General features: G+C 34.1%; 1 protein-coding gene across 8 annotated transcripts in view; it reads right to left on the bottom strand.

Annotated features, from left to right (window-relative positions):
• The window catches only part of FUT8 (fucosyltransferase 8), a 102,263-nt gene that overhangs the window by 39,077 nt on the left and 42,868 nt on the right, over nt 1–20,318 (bottom strand). For 5 of the 8 annotated variants that reach the window (XM_083863680.1, XM_083863676.1, XM_083863679.1 and 2 more), the window contains 4 exons: nt 13,876–14,007; nt 12,133–12,549; nt 3,702–3,817; nt 3,383–3,551 (listed from right to left, as the gene is read on the bottom strand). In XM_083863680.1, the coding sequence (XP_083719806.1) occupies nt 3,383–3,551; nt 3,702–3,817; nt 12,133–12,335 (488 nt within the window). In that variant the 5' untranslated portion in view covers nt 12,336–12,549; nt 13,876–14,007. Of the gene's footprint in view, nt 1–3,382; nt 3,552–3,701; nt 3,818–4,087; nt 4,125–12,132; nt 12,550–13,875; nt 14,008–20,318 lie in introns of those variants that run through there. The other 3 variants (XM_083863682.1, XM_083863681.1, XM_083863683.1) reach the window with 3 other exon arrangements.

The following is a 20,318-nucleotide window of genomic DNA, read 5'->3' as shown; positions in this document are numbered from 1 at the left end:
GCATAGCCAATACTGATTAAGGCATCCAACCAGAAGCACTACCATATAAGTAGTAAACAATTTGCTTAACACAACCAAAATTAACAAAGAACTCTAATACTGCTTGTCCAGAACCACAGAAACTAAAATTTATCATCTCTTAGACAGCAACTCTTAATCTATGACACAGTAGGCTTTCCTCAAACAAAACAAAATAAATATTAGCCTCTTTCCTTACATAGCTATCTTATCATTTGATACCCACCTCTCTGTTTTCCCACGTAAGGACAGCATGAAAAACTCCCTGGAGTACTTATAATTAACACTAATCTTTCTAATCCTAACATTAGATTATAATATATATTAAAATTTGTGAGATAGCTTTATGTATATTTATGTGCACATATATATAAAAAAGTAAGTAATAGCAGCTGCACTTGCAGTGCTCCATTTATCTAAAATATAACTTTTTAAGACACAACTGTAAACAAAAGAGCATTTGGCAACATTTTAAAAAAATCCTCAGAACATACATGTGTAGTTAAAAAAAACAAATCAAACCAACAAACAGGCAATAAGTAAAAAACCAAACCAACCAAAACCTAAACAAACAAAACCCAAACTACAAACAAACAGAAAAGGAATTTTATTTTTTTTTAATAAAGGAAAAAAATAATAATTTAAAAAACCCCAAAACACTGTGCTTCTCAGCACAACGAGCAAATCAGATGTTCTCATTCCAAACTTATGCTACGTTCCTTTCAGAGAAGCGACCAGCTGGACAGTGTGGAGGGAAGATGAGACCACTCCTTCCCTGGGGAGCTGCTGTGCATTCATTGTAAGGGAAAAGAACGCCCCAGAGACAGCAGTGCACCACATGCCAAAGAATGTGCACATTAAAAAATGAGAATTTTCCTGCAATTCACACTACAAGACTGAAAGATTAAAAGGAAAGAAGGAGACAGCTTGACCTCAAAGGTGCAGGAGAGAACTTCCTTAGGACTAGCGGTAATCAAGAAGTGCATTCTGCAACACAAGATAATTCTACTGCTTGAAGGCAAAATTACAAATGCACCAGGAACACATGCTGAATATCATAGAAACATTTTTGTATCTCTTTTTTTCCAATGCAATTCCTTTGAATTTCTATAGGATAAACAGATTGTCTAGATTCATTTTAATAAAAACTAGTTTATGGCTGCTTGATTTTAGCTTAAATTATTTTAGTCTTCTTTCAGGACCTCACCAGACAGGAAGGTCTACATAGACCTATTACTAAGACTAAACAGACTTCAGATTATTCTATATTTAGTAACCACTGTGACAACTGAAAGAATACTTGTACTCGACACAAAAATTCTCAGAGGAAAAAAAAGAGCAGTTGTGATTGCTTGCATCATATACAAACTTCTTTCTGTACCACAGTAAGATTCATCTCATAACTTCAAGAGATCTACAGGGCAGTTTCACAGTTCAATGCAAAGGAGTTTATGCACCACTCGAATGGGTTTCATCCCATCCTGAAGTATAGAAAAATGTGAACATAAGAGTGACAGAAATGCAGAAACTTGCAAACTAAGACTGAATGAATTAATAATCATCGGTGTAGAATGGAAAGGACTACGGAAAAGGACTCACTCTGGGAGGTGGCAACACAAAACCTTCTGGCATCAAACACACACAACATTATTCAAGGTTTCATGTGGCCTGCCTCAGCCTGGCTTTATAAATGAAGCAATAATGTGCACACAAGTGATTGCGCTACCATGACCAATGTCGGAAAGTCTGGTATTAGACTACTTGCTCCTGTTTTTAGCAGAGATAGTTCAAAAGGTACTTAAGAATCCATGACCTGAAGTTCAAGAAGCCTAGATGGAAATCACTTCAACGGAGAATAAATATTTCTGAGAGGAGATAGCATTGAAATAAACCATCCAGGGAAGTGGCAGCTTCTCTGTCAGTGCACTGCTCAAGTGAAGATCTCAAGTCCTTTGGAAAATTCTGCTTCAGCCAAGCACCTACTTTTATTTCAAATATATAAAACTGCACTTGGCAGAGCACTAATTGGATGAAATTTAATCATGTCTTTTATATAAATAATAACTTTCAATAATTGAATAGTCCCTTCTCACTTTCAACTCAATCTGTGACAAAATGGACTTTGGAATTGTGGAATATTAAATTATAAAATTTAATGGACTATACTATTTGCCCATATTTATAATCAAATTTATTTTGTCTTTATGTTTTAAATAGTGTTTGCATTATTTCTAAGGAATTGAAAATTCTTATGACTTTTTCCCTTTACTATATCATTATTTTCAAAGGCTCTTGCTTAATTCCTGATGTTCACACATGGAGATCACAGCATTTTTCAGGTCATTGATTTAAGGTAGTATATTTAGTTAATTCAATTATTTTTGTATAACTGTTCACTGATGAGACTCAAACTGTCATTGCAGTCCTGCTGGGAACACATAAAACCATCTGTGGACACCAGGGAAAAGGAACTCTGCTGATCTGAGACATTCTAGAGTACGTGGTTTTATTGCAAGGGTCATGGGTAAAAGGGCCTTGCCTTCAGCCACCAGCCTCGGCTGAAGGGAAGTCTCAAAGAGAGAGGGAGAGAGAGAACAAGAGGGTAATAGGTAAGAGAGGTAAGAGAGGAGGGAGCAAGAGAGCCAGAGAGAGGTGGCAGGGGTCAGAGCGCAGGCGTAAGAGCAGTAAGCAAGGTAAGAGAGCGAGGTCCTTGTTACAAAACATTATATCTCCTTTAGTGTTGAATACTCTAATTTACACTAACCAACCAGTACAAGACACAAAATCCTATAGAATCTACATACAGCCCATAAGAACTAGTACATTACCATACTGTAATGTATGGTAAACTCTAAAATGTATTTAAACTCTAAAAACTACTCTTTAGACTTTTCTGTTTTGCTACATTGACCTTTGGATCCCTTAGCCAGCAGAAAGGTATTGTTCAATCAAAAGGGATTCTCCTTCAGCTGGCCAGGCTATTGTCTCCAGGTTATATAGTAACTAAGACTCAGTATCCTACAACTCAAAGTAAGCTTTCATTTCTATTTCGATTATAGGTTTCATATTTTCAGAATCTTTTGCTAAGCAATCATATTTATAAGGTTTCCCTGATTCATCCTCCCCAACAGGAACAGAAGTTATAATATGCTTAAATACAGACGTCACTGAATTTTTAACACTTCCTGGATTAATTTTGTTCAGCATAAACAAAACTCACACAAAATACGTTAATATAATACAAAAGGTACTCCAACAATAAGGAGTCCTGATGATTGGCAACAATGAAAAATATAATTGCCACGCATCTCTGAACAACATAATGACAGTTAAATTGAAGGTCAGAACCAACTAATGCAAGTACCTTTCCTGATGACCCAAATCAGACAGAAATTCATCAATGCGTGTTTGTAGTTCATTTCCTTCTAGATTTTTCAACTTCTTCAGTTCACTTTGGAGGAAAAACCAAAGTTCTTTAGCCCCATTTTCAATCCTCCTTCTTAGTATTTCATGGTCTTTTCCGAGGCCTTCTACTTTAAAAAAAGAAAAAAAAAAAGGCATAAAAAGCATCAGTACTTGTATCTGAATTACTTGTTAAGAAGCCAATACATCTGTGATATACCAAATGAAATACCAAAGCACCAAAACTTGTTTTAGAAGTAAAAGAAAACTTATCTACCAACCATCTCCTGTCCGCTTCTTATAGTTTTCTATCTGTTCTTTGGCCTTTAGAAGTTGCTCCTCTAAAGCATGTACCCTTCCTGCAGCTGGTCCCTGATCAATGGGACCATCTGGTATCCTAGGACACAGAAAATAAAGAAATTGCATGATTTATAAATACAATTATTTGATAAATTATTTGCATTAACAATTCAGCTCTCCTCTCATTTTCATTTCATAGTGTTGTACTAATAAACCTCCATCAGATTTCCTTAAAACAAGAAAACATATTAATATAAACAAGATTTTAAAAGCACAATTCCACAGGAGAAAAACAGTGCACAACACAGCTGCAAGGTACGATCCAGCCTGAACCTAAACTGTGTTTTTTTACAAGACTTCTACTCACCAACAAGAACAATCCAAGGCTCTGCTTGTGAAAATAGTATCTGTGGCAGTTTAATTGTTAATCTGACTGGCACACAAAGAAAGCCATCCTGATCTTGAACCCTGGCCATATATTCTTAAAGAACCAGGGCTCCTGCACTTGATCTCCAGTTAAGTCACCTACACATTCACACAGGATGATTTCAACATATTGTCTGGACTCAGAACAAGTTCCAACCTTCTTAAATGTACCACTGTCATGATTTTTTATGACAACTCAAGTATTCTAAAGTGTAAATCACCTAAAAAACCACCAGCAATTGTGACATCCATCTGTTAAATTTCTGATATGTGAGCACAGGAGATGTATGGAAATACATATCCTGAAATCTATGAGCAAAAAATCAGCCTCATTATTGAGGTTTGTTCATCATCTCAACTTGAATACGCATATTAAAAAAGGAAAATTAAAGTTTAAAAATTAGATGCTAACTTCTTTTTCACAATGTAATGCAGGAAAAAATAAAAACCCTTTTCATTTCAAGAGGAAACACTCTTCTGGTTAAAAATTATTCTACGTTTTATAAGTTTTTTTAGAGCTCATCCTAGAAAGAAAAAGAGCAAGCAGACACGCAATGAGAAATCTTTACAACTGCAAAGAATACAGAATTCTTGCAGAACATGAAGATGATTCTTCCTTCATAAAGGAATATGAACATAAAAAGAGACAGATATTCTCTCCACACACAAACACACAGAGTTCCACAGCACCATATACAGGAAAAGTCCTTGACAGACAAAAGATGCCTCTAGCATAGAATGGTTTGAGGGAGCACCTTCCCTGTAAAAAAGAAATTACACCATTCTAAGTATCCTACCGAGATGTGATTAATTTTAATATCTCTCAGGTATGGATGACTAATGCCAATAAAATTTCAGGAACTGATGAAAAGTTCACTTTCCCTGGAACAGCTAAGAGAACAAATACCTAATGTGAGCATCAGAAACGTGCATCACATGAAGGATAGCATTTAAGCACCATTTTTCAGAAGGGGATAGGAGAGGCGAAGGAAGAAGTAGTTACATAGCCTGACAGAATTTTAGTAAAATAATTCTGCAGTCTTAAAGCTTCCTATTGAAAGCTATCCTATCCCTATCTTACTAGGGATAATTAAATTACTGAAAAAAATATTTGTGTTCCAAAAGTACCACAGTAAACAGAAAGGAATTATCATTAACTGCTCGTACATCTGCTTTTTCATTCACTGATGGAATAAGCATGTCAGAACTGTGTAAAATATCCTAATTTTAAACACGTGCACTCGCTAAATATACTGTTTCAACAATCCATTTGTGAATTTGTTTGTACAACAAATTTGTTTGTACGGTGTTATATCCGACTGAGATGCAGTATTGTATTGCCATGTACAAGACAATACAAACAAGCCTTTAAAATGTACATTATTGAAAGACAATTACGTTCTTATGCTAATTGAAAACCACCAGATGGAAATGTGTTTGTGATCTGCCAACTTGGTACCACAATTTGAGTTGTGAAGAACAACTAACCCTGAAATTACCAGGGAAAAAAATGGAACAGTTTATGTTGTGCAAGTCACATACCCTAAAGGTAGTATCTGTGAAGAACAATAGGGTGAAAGGATAGAAAATCATTACCATAAGAAGTCTTGAGACAGTGCACACATCCTCTTAGCATAAGGAAAGTCTGTAAAGTCTGTAAATCAGAGAATCCTAATGGAAGGATGGTTGTGGATGATATGAAAAAAGCACAGTAATGTTGATCATTTGATATAATTAAGAACTTAAAAAGAAGAGTACCAGTTTGCCATTTAACATTCATCTTGCTTTGGCACACTGCAATAAATTTTTTTATTACACTTTGACTGTTAGATAAAAGAGCTGGGATGGGGGGACATTCTCTAAGCTAGCTGCTTGGACTTCCAGAAATCACATCTTTTTAGGATGAAACTAAGATAGCTTATTCTTTTTTCAGTTGTGTCTACATCTGTTACCTCATCAGACTTGGAATTGCTGTCTTCCTCACTATCATCCAATCTCAAAATTAAGGAAAATATTCTTCTCTGCAACCAGCACAGCTTGGCTGTTATTACCCTCTATAAGTACTTCAACTGAGTTGGAGGTAAGACAACATTTGAGGGAGAAGCATTTGAATTAAAATCCTTGTCTATGGCATCCGGTATGCAGGTAACTTCTAGTGCAGAATATCCCAGTAATTATGCATACTTATGAGTAAGAATTCCTATTGAAAAACAGGAATTCTTACCAAAAAATTATTACTCAAGTCCTGACAATTATTTTACTCCTTAAAATACGAGAAGTGAGTTTAAAGTAAGTTCATCTAAACTAAGGTGATTCTAAGCAGTAATAAATACCACATCAGTAAGCATCTAGTATAGAGTATCCTTCAGTTATTACTATGGTAAAACTGTAAATTAAGTTATGAACACAAAATAAACACCATTATAATCCAATTAAATGATCAGTCAAGCTAATAAACCAAGCAGTGAGTTTATTTGAATTCTCAATAGTTACAAGGTGTGATGTTTGCATGCTGCTTCCTGCCATCTGAGAGCAAATATAAATTTTCTTTTCCATAATCTAGTCATCAAATAAAGATATTACTGTATAACTTTAAACATCAAAAAGATTATGTTGTAGAGATAACCTGGTTTTGCTTTGTCCCTTGTTAGTAATCCAGATTTAAAAAATTATTTCTGTGTACATAATCCATATGACTGAGGCCACTGTCTCATCACCTTCAGGAGACAAAGGGGCAATGACAAAGCAATGATCTCTAGTCTGGATCTCTGAAGGCAAAAAGAACCCCTTAAAAATTAATCATAGTGACATTCAATTTAGCTAGAAGAACTGCCATACTGTGTAAAATAATTGTAAAAATAGTTTTTTAAAACCCATAAATTATAAAAAACCATTCTAACCTTTTCCTCCTTCCAAGATACCTAAAAGGTTACACTAATTTATCAGCAAAAGGAAAATGTAAGATTTCACAAGTTCACACTCAAATAATTTCTCATTCTTTCATTTATATTCAAGTTCTTTGTATGGAGCTAGAAGGTTTATAACTAACTAAAGTCACATTATGATTTCTTCTTTCACTTTTTTCTCTTCTCCAAGAAGAGAATCATGTTCAATTATTAATGACCACTAGCACACACAAAAGGAAAGAATACAGGCTGTCACTTTATCCTTCTGAGATAAAACCTCCTCAGTAAACAAAACTGAAATAAAAGAGTCAATGTTATCTGCAAATAAAGAGCAAGCATCCCTTATCAATTTAGATCAGCACAGCCCTGATCAGCACTGATTTATATCCACTGCACACCTTCCTTCCCTTAACTCAGAATTGCACAAAAAATGGTAGAAGGAGCAGAGGTGCCAACCATTTACTTCAATTATCATCATTCCTCCCACACTGGCCTATGCAATACCCTCAGCTTCAAACTTGAGATATTTTAAATACATGTAGTAGAAATGTGTACTTTAGAATTTAATTCCTTATCAACCCAAAACTATTCTATCCAAGCCCCTTTAATGCTCTTTACAGGTTTAATAGACTCAAAAACTGCCCAGAGTAATTGATAGAACTACTTTAATAGAGTTGCTTATGATTAATTGATCTTGAGTTTGGATTCTCCACCAGCCTCAGCACCAGCTACATTAAAATACTCTAGTGCTCTTTCAAAATTAAAATCTGATCTATTCTTTCTAAAGCTATTCTCAGAACTCAAAGAATAATGTGTAGAGATACTGGTGTTTGGTTTTATGTGTTTGATGATATTTTGCTCTTTTCCACCTCTTTTCTGCTTTATAACACACACTCCTAATTCAGAGTAAGAAACAGGTTATCATATTTATTAAAAGATTTGCCGATTCTACAAAATGCAATATTTAAAAGACTCTAGGAAACAAATATAGTCCAAATGTGTATTCATAACATGAACACAGTAAGAATCCATTTAACAAGATTCTCTATTTCCCTGAGAACTCTCAAATTACTGGTTCCTAAACTGCCAGGTTTATCTTCCATCAAAATACCCTAAATTATAAAAATTTGACTACCATCTAGTAGTACATAAAGAAGCACATGAATACTATGAAGCATTCATGCATTGCAAAAACAAAGAAAGCCTAGGACAAGGATGAAGGCACACACAGCTTCACAGCTTCTGTCTAAGAAATGGGACGTTATGAAAGTTGTAATTTTAAGCTCTCCTATTCCTAAAAGCCTTATATCATCTCCATGCAACAGGGACAGTCTTTAGCAGTCATATCATAATCCTAATAGTAAGTAAAAATTTTGGGTAAATCTAGCGGTTTTAGGAAACAACATTATGTAATACTTTGATTTGATTATTACTCCCTCTCAAGTTTCCCTTAAATAACTACAAAAACTGTAGTAAAATTTCTATTTTTGCTGTCACACCTACTACATCTGTAGTAAGTGTCCTTGAAAGGGCTCTTCCAGGTCTACTGGATATAGAATAGTAAAACAACAACCTATGAAAAACTCAGATTTATTACTATTTTGCACTAATTAAATCTAGAATGCTTCTAAAATCAACCCAGATCTGCTCACACAATATTGTTTATAAACATATACAGACTATGGTAACTGTCCAAACTCACTCTACTACAATATTCATGCACATAATTTCTAAAACTCAGACAATACAAAACACTTCTAATTCCATTTATCTTCTGCATCATTAATATACATCTGTGCCTCATTCTAGGCCACAAGGAAGGTTTTACAGAGTATCATATTGGCAAAAGAAAAACTACAGTAACTTCTCACCTAAGGCTTTTTAAATACGCCATAAAAACTATGTGGCACCTGATGTAATTTCAAGTAATCAGAAGTGTACCACTAAAGTGTACTCAGTTCCTAAAGGAATATTTTTTTTTTTTATTTCAGGCCATCTTCAAAAAGATGGGACTGTTTCAACTTGCACTCTTGCAAAGGTACATCTTAGAAAATAAATATCAAAAAATATGCTCACCAAAAATCCTTGCAAAAATACAAACTACTGTTAACTAGTATGGGTAATAAATTAAATATATTTTTAAATCATAAATTCATAAGAAAATAACATATTTTTTGAAATCAAACATAGAAATGGTTGCAGTGGGTGGGAAATAAACTAGAATAACCCAAAAAAGTACCTATGTCTGCCCTAAAACCCTAATGCTACTCCTTACACATCTGTGAAAAGAAGCAAGCAGAAGAAAACTACAAAACCATGTATTATTTAAGTATCACAGAGCAAAACAGGGTGAAGCAAGATTTTATAAAGCCTTTTCACAGACATGATCTTTGTCAAGTTTTGAATGGTTGGGTTTGCATGCACGTAAGGTATGTTACACAAGGCACACTTTTGGGTTGTTTTTTTTGTTGTTGTTGCTGTTGTTGTGTTTGGGGATGAGAAGCTACTACACAAATTGGTGGCAAAGAAGGATTCAAATCTCAGTGTGGAAAGATCACTTCTTGTAATTGTATGTTGGTATTTATAGAGAGAAGGATGGACACAAGCACAGTCCAGTTCCTGTTTTCAACCATCCCAGAAGACTGACACTTTTATCAGGTGATAAAGGTGATAAGGAAGTCACAGGAACCCATTATTATGGGAAAGTCCAGGCAATTGAAATATACTGAACTGCATTTTACTATTTTAACTAACAATTAAAGACGAAATACCAATTTTCTCTAACTTCAAAATGGAACATAAAATCAACTTACACTTCTACTAAGCTACTAATTCTTGTACCTGCCTTCTGCCCCTTCATGCCTGCCCTAACTAGCAATTAATATTCACTAGCACTAATATTCATTATGATAATTTTCCAACATTCACAGAACTTCTTTGCTCCTTGAAGTAAATTCTGTTAACTTGGAGCTTTTTACCATGCAAAAGTTTTATCTAATAGTGCCAAAATACTTTAACTAGTATAGCAAACTAGAATAGTTAATCAGAAGATTTTTGTTTATTGTTTTAATTTTACAGGTAGGCACTCTCATCTTGTATAAACTCATCCACAAGTAACTTTAAGTTCTTATTTGGAATATTCCTACTTTGAGGCATTATCTTAGCCTTTTTGCATATCATAATATATGTTATGTTTTAACCACAAAACATCCTGTTTCATTCTCTAGATACAAAATCTTAGTGGAAAAGGGCAGCAAAACCAAGTTTTTACCTCATGCCCTGTATGAGCTGTACCAATATGGAGAGTGTTGTCTTATCCACTCAGGCTTAACTGTCACTATAGTAATTGAGTAATTAGAGTTTTCAATATAAACCAAAAAACTCTAGCAATTAAATCATATTCAAATAATTTCTGTCTTTGAACAGTAAAGTCTAAAATAAATTATGTCTTTACTTTAAGATGTAAACTGGAGCAAAAGTAATCTTTTCCATCTAATTGGATTTCTGAAGTTAAGAGGTGTTTTGTTTCTATAATGTATGCTCACAGCAACAGTGATCTCTTCCAGGACACAGATACTCCACCTATGGACTGCTTGTTAATGCCTCATTTTAAACAGACACACTGCTACAAAACTATAAATGGGACAGTTTTAAAGCTAACAGCTATTTTCAACACAGCTTATCCTATCTGGCAAACAAAGAAACGAGATACCGAAATTCTGTACCACATTATGATTTGATACTTTAATAACAGAGGTTGACCAGGATATTTCTAAAACCTATTTGTGATGTTTCTATGCAAACAGAACCATGGATTTGGCACAGTAAAAATAATGAAAAGGCCCTACATCGTCATGCATTATTTCCCTCAAAGTCCAGTACTTCACCAATCTCAGATTACTTCCAGCAAAAAACGATGCTTGATGATCTTCCAGTCTCAAGCTGTCCCTGACTCCTGGAGAGCCTACTGACTACTAAATCTGGGCATCTGTGGCTGTTCAACTGGTATGTAAAGTCATTTAGGCTTTCTCATGCTAGGATTTCAGATTCTCCTGTGGTTATGATATGCAAACACTCTGAGGAAAAGTCTCAGAAATACTGTTAAACAACATATTTACAAAAAGGATGAACAGAGTCCAGTCAACATGGCTTTTCATCTAATTCCAGCATCCTGACACCATTAACAGAATCATAGAGAAGGAATGTTGAAATACTGTAGCATGTTTAGAGCAGATACAAACTGCTGGTTTTATTTTTATAAATCATGGGAAATTATCAACAGTATAAGCTTTTATTTAAAACTTGCCCACCAAAATTTAATATTGATTGGAATATCGATAAGTGAAATACAGAAAGGTATTCAGAAAAATCATTACTGCCTAAAATATAGTTCAGTCACTACTTATTTCCTGTCTCTACTGCCTCCTTGAGAGGCAAACAGTACCCTACCACCAGTAAAATAATTTACTCTCATCTAGTCACTCTGTAATTTGAATGGGTTATATTTCAATGACTATGTAATTGTAAAAAAGGAAATGATCCTACTGTTTTATAAGTATTTCTACAAGTTTAGCAGCAAGGCAAGGAAGAAAACTTCGATAAAAGAATTTGTATAATGCAGCAATCTAATGCAGATCATCTTCAGCAAGTCAGCATTTATCTTCAACAAGCTGTACAAATGTTTTCAGCAATTTTAAAACGAGCTCTTCCAATTACTGCATGCAGAAGTATAAAGAACTAGATGTTCTAATTTGTATGGATGTCATAATAACTGCACTTGTTTGAAGTTGGGAATGAGGGGTGAATCACCTGCAGAACTCTGTTATTGTGACAGTAACACTTCCACACCATTAAATGGCTCTTAAGAAATGATTACGTTAGACCAGAACTAAATGTTCATTATTTATTTAAAGGCTTTGCAATATATTTTCAGCTACTTATAGCACTTTATATATATATATACTTTTAAATGTGAAATACAATTTTGCAAAAACTCCCATAAAAAACCCTTACAATTTAAATTCTGCTATTTCGTATTTCAAACATTTTCTGAACAGTTTTAATTACTTTGAGATCCTACCTGAGAGATTCTGCCATGCGCCTTAAGTCTTCATTTTGCTGCTTTAACCGTTCAAGTTTAGCAAGGATCTTGGATAATTCCCGACTGGAGTGATCCGGGTGCTCGCTGTCTCGTACCAGGTGCCCACCAATATAAAAGAGTAAAGTTCCCCAGGCAAAGAGGATGAGCATAATCCAACGCCAGGAACCAGTCCATGGCCGCATTTTCAGAAGTTCAATTCACTCCAGAGCTGCTTTCACTCACAAAATAGCAAACATTTTCTTAGCTTGTACAAAGGTGGACAATTCCAGTTCCTCTGCTTCAACACATCGTACCAGAGAAAAGTTACTTTCAGTCTTTGTCTTAATGCAACTCCTTAAAGAAGATTCTTATAAGGCTGTACATACAAAGAATATTGCATCATTCTTCATTTATATTCTGTGGGGAAAAAATAAAAATAAAGCTGAAATTATAATTCTGATATGTAAAAACATAGTGGACTGCAATTGAGCTAAATGTATTGTCATTAACATTCAAGAATGACAGTAGACAATATTACTACTTTCTGTCAGAGACAAAGAAAAAAGCTTTTAACTTTCCACAGAACATTATTAGGAATTCACCAATGAATGACAAAGAATATGCAATTAATCCTAGCTTTGAAATGGCCAGAAGAAATGCTGCTTTTTATAAGAGAAATATTTACGCTTTCATGTGTCATTTCAGACATTAAAATAGTTTAAAAGTCATTGTGTAAGCTTGACATTTTTCTTTACTATCAATGAATAGCTTTTATTTAATTATAAATACATCTTTTCACTTTTATTAACTTTATTCTCCATTTTTATCATGACTGCTAGTCTAACAAATGAATTATAGCCATTTTAACAGTCTATTATGCTTATTTGCAAGTATTTAAAAATCAGCCATGACTTTAGAAACACTTCTCTGCTTTTTCAAAACTATCAAAACCATTTTGACAAGTTGTTATTATGAAAACTATAAAAAAAAGAAACAAAAATGCTCCAAAGGTAATAATACCTTCTCTCACAAAAAATCACCATGCCGTTTTAAAAAATGCAAAATCACCTCAACTCCTTTTCTACTTGGCAAAATATCATTCAATGAAGGAAAAATTTCCTTATCTATCTAGATCAAATTTTAACTGACAGCATGTCCAGAGTCTTCTTTAAGCAGTTTTCCCCTCTCTTCCTCATAAATGTAACATTTCTACCTTTTTTAAAGGGCACATATATGCCATTCTGACTCAATTTTCAAGGCAACCTATTTTTTGAATTCTCAAACCTCTAAATCCACTGTATTTCCTCTGAGATATCATCTCCACATCTACCTTCTCCGAAATTATTCTTTTCAGTTTGATCCTTATTTCACTTAACTTCTTTTTAATTTCATTTAGTTATTTTATTCTGTTCCAACTCATTTAAACTCTAGAGCAAAATCTTCCCAAATTGCAATAACTTCCAAACTCACCCACTTATGGAAATATGCCTGGAGCACATACTTCCAGATACAATAACTCTAACCTTGAAAATCCTTAGTGTTTTCAACAGCACTGAAAATGCTGAAAAATTTCTCTACTTATCTTGAGAGGAAGGGTAGTTGGTATATGTTAAAAAGAGGGAAAAAAAATTCACTTATGACTATTAAGATGGGACACAATTGTTTATAGAGTACTTTGCAAGTAAAACACTGACTTTTTTTTCCAATCTGTTTTTCATAAAACATGAGTTTAAGCAGACTCACAAATTAGGTATCTTGTTTATCACAGGAAGCGTTGGTCTGTCTCAAACAACAGTGTTAGTAGATCAGACAATCAAAAATCCACTAAATTGATATAACAAGTCATCAGGAACAGATGGTATTCTTCCAACAGTTCTAAAGAAATTAAAGAATGCAATAGTTTAATTATTAACAGAGGTGTGCAACCCCTTACTTATAACACCTTTGTAGCAAAGAAAAGTAAACTTAAAGAAGTAAACTGAATTATTTCTAAGGGCTACAGCAGGGAACCCTGTAATTACAGGCCAGGAAAATAATATATTCTTGTCACCAATCTGCAGACATAAGGATGAAAGTAAAATGTAAAATGTAAAGTAAAAATGTACTTTTAGAAAGACAAATTGTGCCCCATAAGTTTATTAAGGTTCTTTTGAAGACGTAAACAAACACATAGCACCAGTTCTAATTGTTATATAATTGATATAGTCAATATGGATTTTTAAATGGCATTCAAAAAGGTCCCCAAAATGTTCCAAAAAATCTAAGCTTGAATGGAAGAAGAAGGATCATCATGTGAGTCCCCACCCCACTAGGAGAGAAGAAACGTACAGTAAGACCAGGCAATCATTTTAAGTGGAAAGAGTGGGCAGAGACCTCTCTGCACCCACGGCAGATTTCATACAGCTTGACATATTCGCAAGTCTTTGGAAAACAAGGTGAAACATGAGGTGAAAAATTCTGACAGCAGTGAACTGGATGTCATCAAGATGTTTAATGAGGAAAAAATCAAAAATGGAAAAAAAAAATCAGTACGTAGTTCATCAGTGTGGAGTTGTGTATAGATGACCTTTGAGGCCCATTAAGAATGGGGCTTTAGCTGTGATTGGTAATTCTATGAAATATCAGTTCAGCATTGGGCTAAATGCAACAAAGTCCTCACAGGTTTTATCCAATTTCTATCAATCTCTGAAGATGTGATTGTTCTTTTCATAAGTTAAGTCACAGTAGAGTTAAATATAAAATACAGATGCCAAAGTAGCTGAATGAACAGGAAGAACATTCTGAAAGAAAACATTAAAAAGCCTGTATCTCAAATGTGTTGTATGCAATTATAAATGAGTTCCAACAACAATTAACTACCAACTTTGTACTGTACCAACTTTCACATTAATTCTTTTATTTCATACTGTTCTTGGAATGTAAAATGTCAACGTATTTGACATTTTGTCAAACTATTTGACATTCCAGGGATGAGACATCCAGTATCCCTGGATGCCCCATCCCTGGAAGAGTTCTAAGCCAGGCTGGATGGGACTTTGAGCAACCTGATGTAGTGAGTGACATCCCTGCTTATGACAGGGAAGTTGAACTAAATGATCTTTAAGGTTCCTTCCAACCAAACCATTCTGTCATTCTGTGATTCATTATTTTGGAGTTCACACAAGATCTTTAGATAAATCAAATTAAAACAAAAATTGTCACATTTTTTAAACTGTTCAATTCTTATAGCTTGTCTCAGGTTTCTGAAAGATCTCCACATAAAGACGTAAACCACAGCTATCTGCCTGACAGAAGGCCAAGATGTCATGTCAATATTTATACTTGTTTAATTTTCTACAGCTGTTTATGAGGTTTCATACTGTAAACTAAGTTCAAGACTGCCAAGACTGAAAGTATGAGCCTTTAGTTAGGAAAAAAAACCCGCAGCAGCAGCCCACAAATGCAGCAATTCAAACCTGTCATGGATCATAACACAGTTATTAACACCATCTGACACTGAATGTCTAAATAAGAGTCCACCAAACCCAAAAGATGAGGCAGAGCAGTACCAATAAATATATTTTATTAAGCAGAAGACAGAAAAATATCAAAATAGCAGTTGTTAGTGTTATTATAAATTTATGTTATAATTATAGTGAAGGTCCTTTATCTAAGAATATTATGTTATTTTTATTTTACCAGAAAAAGTCATGATTTTAATTTAGTAGTTAGTTATCTCCTGAGATTTACCATAATTTCTTGTCTTACAGTTGATTAGATTTACCCATACCCTGGCATTTTCTGGGGCATAAGCACACCAAAACATAGTATATTGGCAATTAGCTAACTTTTTTCCCTTCAATTTTAGATTAATTTTGTTTCCTTTCTAGGGGAACCTGAGAATGGCTGACTACATTCTTACAATGTCACCCTCTAAGATAATGTAAAAAAAAATATCTCTTTATCTCTTATCTCTTTCAAAATGCTTACCCTGGATATACGAAATGAAAAAGAATGTATTCCTCTACTCTCCCCAGCAGCTCTAGAGCAATCTTTCAAACCAATTTTCTTTACAAGTTTCATCACTACAGTTAAGAGGGTTCTTCAACCTGATCCCTCAGGTAAATCAGCTCCTATTCATAAGAGCCCAGCTACCAAGCACAGAAATACCAGTCACAGGTGCTAGGCATGGGTGGAAAGGCAAAGCTCAGTACAAGAAGCAGTATGGTACATCAGGAGAGTAAATAAAAGCCATCTTTAGTGCCAGTAATCAGTGTGGGACTGCAGATGCCAAAGTGAAATTGATAACTCTCAGTCACTCCTGAATGTATGCCTGTAAAGACACAAATTTTAGCTGCCACAAAATAAAGCAAATTGATATGACATTAACAGTGCAAAATCTTCCATATGCAAATTACAAAGGTCTCCTGGTGCCCTAAGAGAGAAGATGAAGAGACTACAGATATCTATAAAATTTTCTCAACATAATGAGAAATAAACAGCACATTGATGTTGATTAAAATGAATGCTTTTTGTTTTCAAATATAGGAGTTCTCTATCACTCCTTATAAATTGATTTGTTACTTAAGCTACTGAAGACATCAAACCAATATCAGGAAAAAATCTGTAGAATAAGAATGAAGTTACATTAAAAGCAAATGTGAAGTTGAAAGTGTCATGTACAGTAAGCTATTTTTCAGGTTTAATTTAATCTTGTGGGTCTATTATAAAAAGCCACTACAAAATGTGCAGCATTATCTAATGAAACAAAATAGGTATGGTAAGTAGTGGCTACCACAAATCACTGAGAATACATAATGTTCAATGCATCAGTTGCATGAAAAATAACACTGTGAGAAAGGAACTCAAGTTAAAATTTATTTATTGTAAGTGCATAGCACAGAAAATGTGGTTAGTGTCACAAACTTATTTAGACTCCATGAAGAGGAGGCAGAATATTTACCTAAAAACAATGGTCTGCTTCAAGCCTTAATTAGGAAATCAAACTGTGCATACTACACATGCAAGCCACAGTTAATTGTAAGAATGTGAAAATGTTTTGTTGACAAATTAACTGGAAAAATCTGGTTAAAAAACAGCATTGGTTCAATGCACTGGAATGCACTGAATGACTGAGTGAAAATAACTAAATGAAACACTAAAGAGACCTGATTAAAATGATAACTAAAAAAAGAGACTGAAGCACAGCACCAATATCTTAACGAGAAATAATGTGCATCCATGTCAAAGTTATTTTGCTATAGCAAAAATAATTAATTAAAAAAAAAACCCAAAAAAACCAAAAACCACTACCTTTCTTCCTCTTGCTCCCATAAAGCCTACAAGTTATTTTAAAGCTTTAAAAGGTACTTAAGAATGAGAAAATGGAATAGCCCAATACTATATAATTTCAAATGGACGGGCATCTTCTATGACTTAAATGAGGTTCTTTTTCATGTACTGTTTCAGACATGCTTTCAATAGTAAATTCAGTGACGCAGTGTGTATTTTCTCCTTGTGTATTTTTGCTTCCTACAGAATCACAGCCCCAGAATAGCATTATGATTTTTCTTGGCAATGTATGGTTTCAAGTTATTTTAGATTAAATTCAAAGCAAACTAAGGAAGTCTGCTTTTGGCTCAACCACCTACTGGCCTAGATTCACTCAAAAAAAAGTGTACATTATGTAAGCTGACAAGGAGAAAATTACTCATGAAGTAAAGCACACACACCACTATAGCTAACATTTACAGCACTATATTTAAGGCATGTACATCACATAAAGTTGTAAAATGTACAAAACAGGAAATTTATTCCACTCTAAGAGCTATCACAATGACTTACCACTAATTGTGAAACACTCAAAAAGCATGTTACACCAGACATACAACTCAGAACATTGTTAGTTTTCCTGAAAAGTAAACTTATATTAGAATTTTTAAGATTTCACTAACAAAAATACCTTCTTAGGAAAGCATTCTACTCTAAGTAATGTTAGCTTGTTGTGCTCTCATAAAAATGAAAATTAAAACCAACTTTCTGATTCCAGTTCCTATTTAAGAATAATGTGATGGCACAGCCTCTGACAAAGGATTAGAGCCTAAGGAAATAATCCTTTTAGGATATTAAGATAAAACTAAGGATCAAAGGACAAAAGTAACAAGTAAATCCTTCTGTACTGTTTGATAAAAATAAGCAAACCTTACAAATATTATTCACAGTGTATGCAATGCATTCTTTATGAAGTTTTTACACAATAATTGAATCAGAATTCTGCATGTAACACAAGGCATTGCTGGAGTCTCGTATGAACCAAATACTTGCTTTTCTCTCTTGGACCTGCCTACTGTGATGTATCCCAAAACAGGATTTCTCTTTTCATGCCTGCATTGTTCTGGCAGTCCACAACCATTTTACAGGGACATAATACATTCAAACCTTTTTGCATCTATCTCTCTTCAAATTTATACACTATTTTATATATAAAAATTCTTCTTTTTCATCCTTTTAACTTTATGTTATTACACTATATCCCGTTCTACCACCCCAGTATTCCCAAGTAAAAAATACTTGTAAATTTTTCTGACCCCCTCCTCTAATTTGTGACCTATATTTCATTATAAACTATTATATACTTGTGACATTCTTACTACTGAAAACATCCAAGATGGATAACACATGTAATCCATTGAAGTAATAGGTAGTCTCCTCCTCCAGGCTGACACTCTTCCTTGCAGCATAAGTCCCTGTCACTTCATCCTTTCAGTTACTTCCTTTTCCAACAAATTATTCTATTTTTCATCCACAATTTCTCTCACTCAACATAGAACTTTCTACATGCCAAGAAATGCTGACAGGGATACATAGATATTATCTCCCCAACTGTGTTTCATTGGGAAATTGACCTCATTGAAACAGTTAGTAAGTAAACCCAGAATAATATAGATCAAAGAATCTTTGATGACAAATCTATGTTGCATTTATCTAATTTCCCGTTTTTTATCTACCTCTACTTTGTTAACTATCATTTCTTTGAAATTTGTCCCCATGCTTTGCACACTACTGTGATCAAGCCAGGACTGGTAATTATTTCTAATTCTAGCATTCATATATATCAATCCCAAGAGACCTTTTCCCATTTAGTTGCAAACGTTTTTAGAATCATGACTGGAAACAATTTGGAAAGCATTTCATTCATCTATAACTTTTTAATTACCTCTATTAGCATACAAATTATATCTACTGTTTTCTTCAACCAGAGACCAGAAACCCATTCACAGAGCATGTATTAATGTTTATGTTCTAAAAGTACCCAAAATGAAGTTCATTTAATTTCCTAGTCAAGTTCACTGTTTTAGTTATATTTTTTCTCCTCATAAAAACTATCCATTTCCTCTTTTTTCTGGAACAAGAACATAAAACTCATAGTATTCCATATATATATATACTTAATTATTGTAGAAATTTGTTTCTTTTGTCTAACTTCCATTTACATGTATCAGAGGCTCTAAGTTGACATAATCATTAGACTTGCTCACCATTTACTCGTACATCCACATCTCCCTCTTTCCCTGCTTCTTTCTGTAAAAGTCTAATTTTATATCTGTACAGATTGGTCTGAGGAGTTTGTGTGATATTCTCTTCATATAGTCCCTTATGACGGTACATGAATAAATACAGTCTATGCATCTTATACAATCTGCAGATTATTCTCAAATTAAACATTTGAGAAGGAAGAGATGGTACTGAGGGACTTCCTTAACTTCACATATGAAAGCTACAGGCCCACTCATTGGGTTAGAAAACAAAATCTTAACCAGCTGGAACAAGTTTTGGAGACAGACGCATGTCATTGATCCATCCTGAACTTTCGCTGAAGAGATTCTGTCTCTGAATGTAGAAGCTTGATGATTTTTCAGACTTACAGAGATTACGAAGAAGGTAAATTGCTAGGACTTGAGGAATTAAAACCTTGACTCTAAAAGCAAGATTATGAACTTGAGAAGAATCATCTGAAGATTCGTTTAGAAGCTTTAGCAGAATACATATTATAATAGAAACAAAACATTTGAGGCAGGGATGTATGAATGTAGTGAAAGATTCTTGGTACTTATAGTGTGTATTTGATGTAAAATGCTCAGCTGAGGAGCACAGAAACAATTTTCAATCTAACTGCATAGCATTTCATACCTGAAAACAACTTTGCA

This window comes from Zosterops lateralis, assembly GCF_965231275.1.
Source record: "Zosterops lateralis genome assembly, chromosome: 6".
In the NCBI taxonomy this organism is placed as follows: Eukaryota; Metazoa; Chordata; class Aves; order Passeriformes; family Zosteropidae; genus Zosterops; species Zosterops lateralis.
Note: the sequence above shows the minus strand (reverse complement) of the source record. Positions and strands in the feature narration are given on the sequence as shown.